Here is a 2,295-nt window from a genome sequence, read left to right on the forward strand (position 1 = left end):
TCACGAGTATAAAGATGGCTCCCAAATAAAGATGCAGGTGGGGCTCTCCAGGCGTTCCCAGCATTCAGACTGAGACCGGGGTCCCAGGATGCCCACTGCCCTACTCATTGATTATACCCGAGTCAGGGATCGGGGACATGGCAGGGTTTTTAATGGAAAGTCAAGCCATTAGCTCTTTTTCATCTAGGTGCAAAACAGAGAAAGTCGGGCATCATAGCCCCATTTGCAAATTTTTCTAACCTAGAGAGGAAAAATATTTTCAGGGAAAGCAGTGAAGTGTGTTCCTTTACAATTGGGCAAATTATCAAAGATTAGGGCTGCCAATTGTCCAGACTCTCTCCGCCAGAGCCGGGAGGCCCCTCAGTCACAGATGGACGGCTTGCTGACCCTGTAGCTGGGGTGGAAGTTGAGCCGGTCGTAGAAGGTGATGTAGTTGTCCGGACCCGTCACAATGCTCTTTTCCATGTAGACGTTGAAAGTATTGTTCTGGAACATTCCACCAACTGCAACTTGTCTAGAAAATTTATACGAACTTGGATAAAATACCTTCTGGAAGTGAAAAGGGGACACTAGGGTTAGTGATACATGATAACACTCGAGCAATCAGTCGTTAGGTATTTTTGGAAGAAAAATAAAAATTTGTAAGAAAATGTTTTTAAATTCTTATTTTGTAAGAAAGTGTCGTCTCCAATCCTAGGAAGCAGAGAAGCCAGGGTGGGCAGGATGGCTGGCCTGCTTTGCCCCAGCCATCCCAATTCATGCCTAATGTGAGGGAATAATGATTAATGGTGGCTCCTTTCACTATTACATGGGTAGAAGACTCAATTATGGGGCCACCTGGGCAAGGCGTCGCCACACCTGACTCTGGTTACAATGGGTCAGGCCCAAAGCTGTTCCCAGTTCAGCTTTTGCCAACTGTACAACTAGGGCAAGTTACTGGACCTCTCTGAACTTGAGTTTTCTCTCCGGTGGAAAAGAGATCACATCAGCAGGGTTCCACCTTGATGGTGTGTTAGAATCCCTTGTAGAACTTTAAAACCATGCTGATGGCCACGCCCCCCCAGCCGAGGGGTCTGGGGAGGGGATGCCCTAGCGAGGTGGAGGTGCACTGAGAGCACAGATGAGGCCGCTGGTGTGTGCGGGCACCCGGGGGTAGGAGTCATTTCAGCAATACAGCATCCCCAGGTGACCTCGAGGTTTCTGACACAAGTGGCCTGGACCACTGTCAGAGAGTACACTTGGGACAGGTGGCCTGTTCTAGGCTCCCCTCGTGTCAAGTAGATCACTTGATGTTTTGTCTCCTTTGTCTCCTTTGTGGTTGTTGTCTGTGTTTTGTGTTTCATTTTGCTTTGTTTCGTTTTTGGCTGCACCCTGCAGCTTGTGGGATCTTAGCTCCCCGACCAGGGATCAAACCCGTGCCCCCTGAAGTGGAAGCGCGGAGTCCTAACCACTGGGCTGCCAGGGAAGTCCCAGTGCATTTTTAAATAGACTTTATTCTTTAGAGCAGCTTGGGGTCTACAGAGAAGCTGAGCATAGTGAAGAGTTCCCACATCGCCTCCCCGGCAGCACACACAGCCGACCTGCTGTTCACATCTCCCATCAGCGCGGTGCATTTAGAACAACTGGACGATGGCGACGGGTCATCATTAACTAAAGGCCACAGCGTACGTAGGGTCCACTTTTTGCATTGTACATTCTGGGTTTTGACAAATGAATGATGAATGACATGTATCCACCACTACAGTGTCATTAAGAATAGTTTCCTTCAGTATATTTTCTAAAACCCAAAGAATGCATTTTTATTTTCTATTCCCACGCGGGAAGGAAACACTGAGTGCTGCTGGTTGAGTCCCACGGCCACACTCAGGTCAGGAAATTGGAAACCAGGTTCCAGATAAAGCAGGTCGATAAGCAGCCGGAAAAACTTCTAAACTTGCCTCCGGAGAACCTCCGTGCTTCACGTCCCACTGCCTCATAAAACCAGCAAAGGGCCTTTTTTTATAAAAGTAAAACATCTGGACCTATGTTTGTAAGCGTGTCGGTCTTTTTCATGGAAATACCTGATCCCTTGATCCTGGGAGAATGACCTTTAAATGCTCTAGGAACTTTCTAGATAAATAATCTTCTCATAAAAGCTCTACCCCCGGGCTTCCCTGGCGGCGCAGTGGTTGAGAGTCCGCCTGCCGATGCAGGGGATGCGGGTTCGTGCCCCGGTCCGGGAGGATCCCACATGCCGCGGAGCGGCTGGGCCCGTGAGCCACGGCCGCTGAGGCTGCGCGTCCGGAGCCTGTGCTC

General features: G+C 49.5%; 1 protein-coding gene across 2 annotated transcripts in view; it reads right to left on the reverse strand.

Annotated features, from left to right (window-relative positions):
* Positions 1-333: 333 nt before the first annotated feature.
* The window catches only part of PIERCE1 (piercer of microtubule wall 1), a 4,261-nt gene continuing 2,299 nt past the window's right edge, over positions 334-2,295 (reverse strand). The window contains exon 3 of one of the 2 annotated variants that reach the window (XM_007101489.4): positions 334-549. In XM_007101489.4, the coding sequence (XP_007101551.2) occupies positions 361-549 (189 nt within the window). In that variant the 3' untranslated portion in view covers positions 334-360. The remainder of the gene's footprint in view (positions 550-2,295) is intronic. The other variant, XM_055089470.1, reaches the window with a different exon arrangement.

Source organism: Physeter macrocephalus, chromosome 13 (assembly GCF_002837175.3).
Source record: "Physeter macrocephalus isolate SW-GA chromosome 13, ASM283717v5, whole genome shotgun sequence".
NCBI classification, from domain to species: Eukaryota; Metazoa; Chordata; class Mammalia; order Artiodactyla; family Physeteridae; genus Physeter; species Physeter macrocephalus.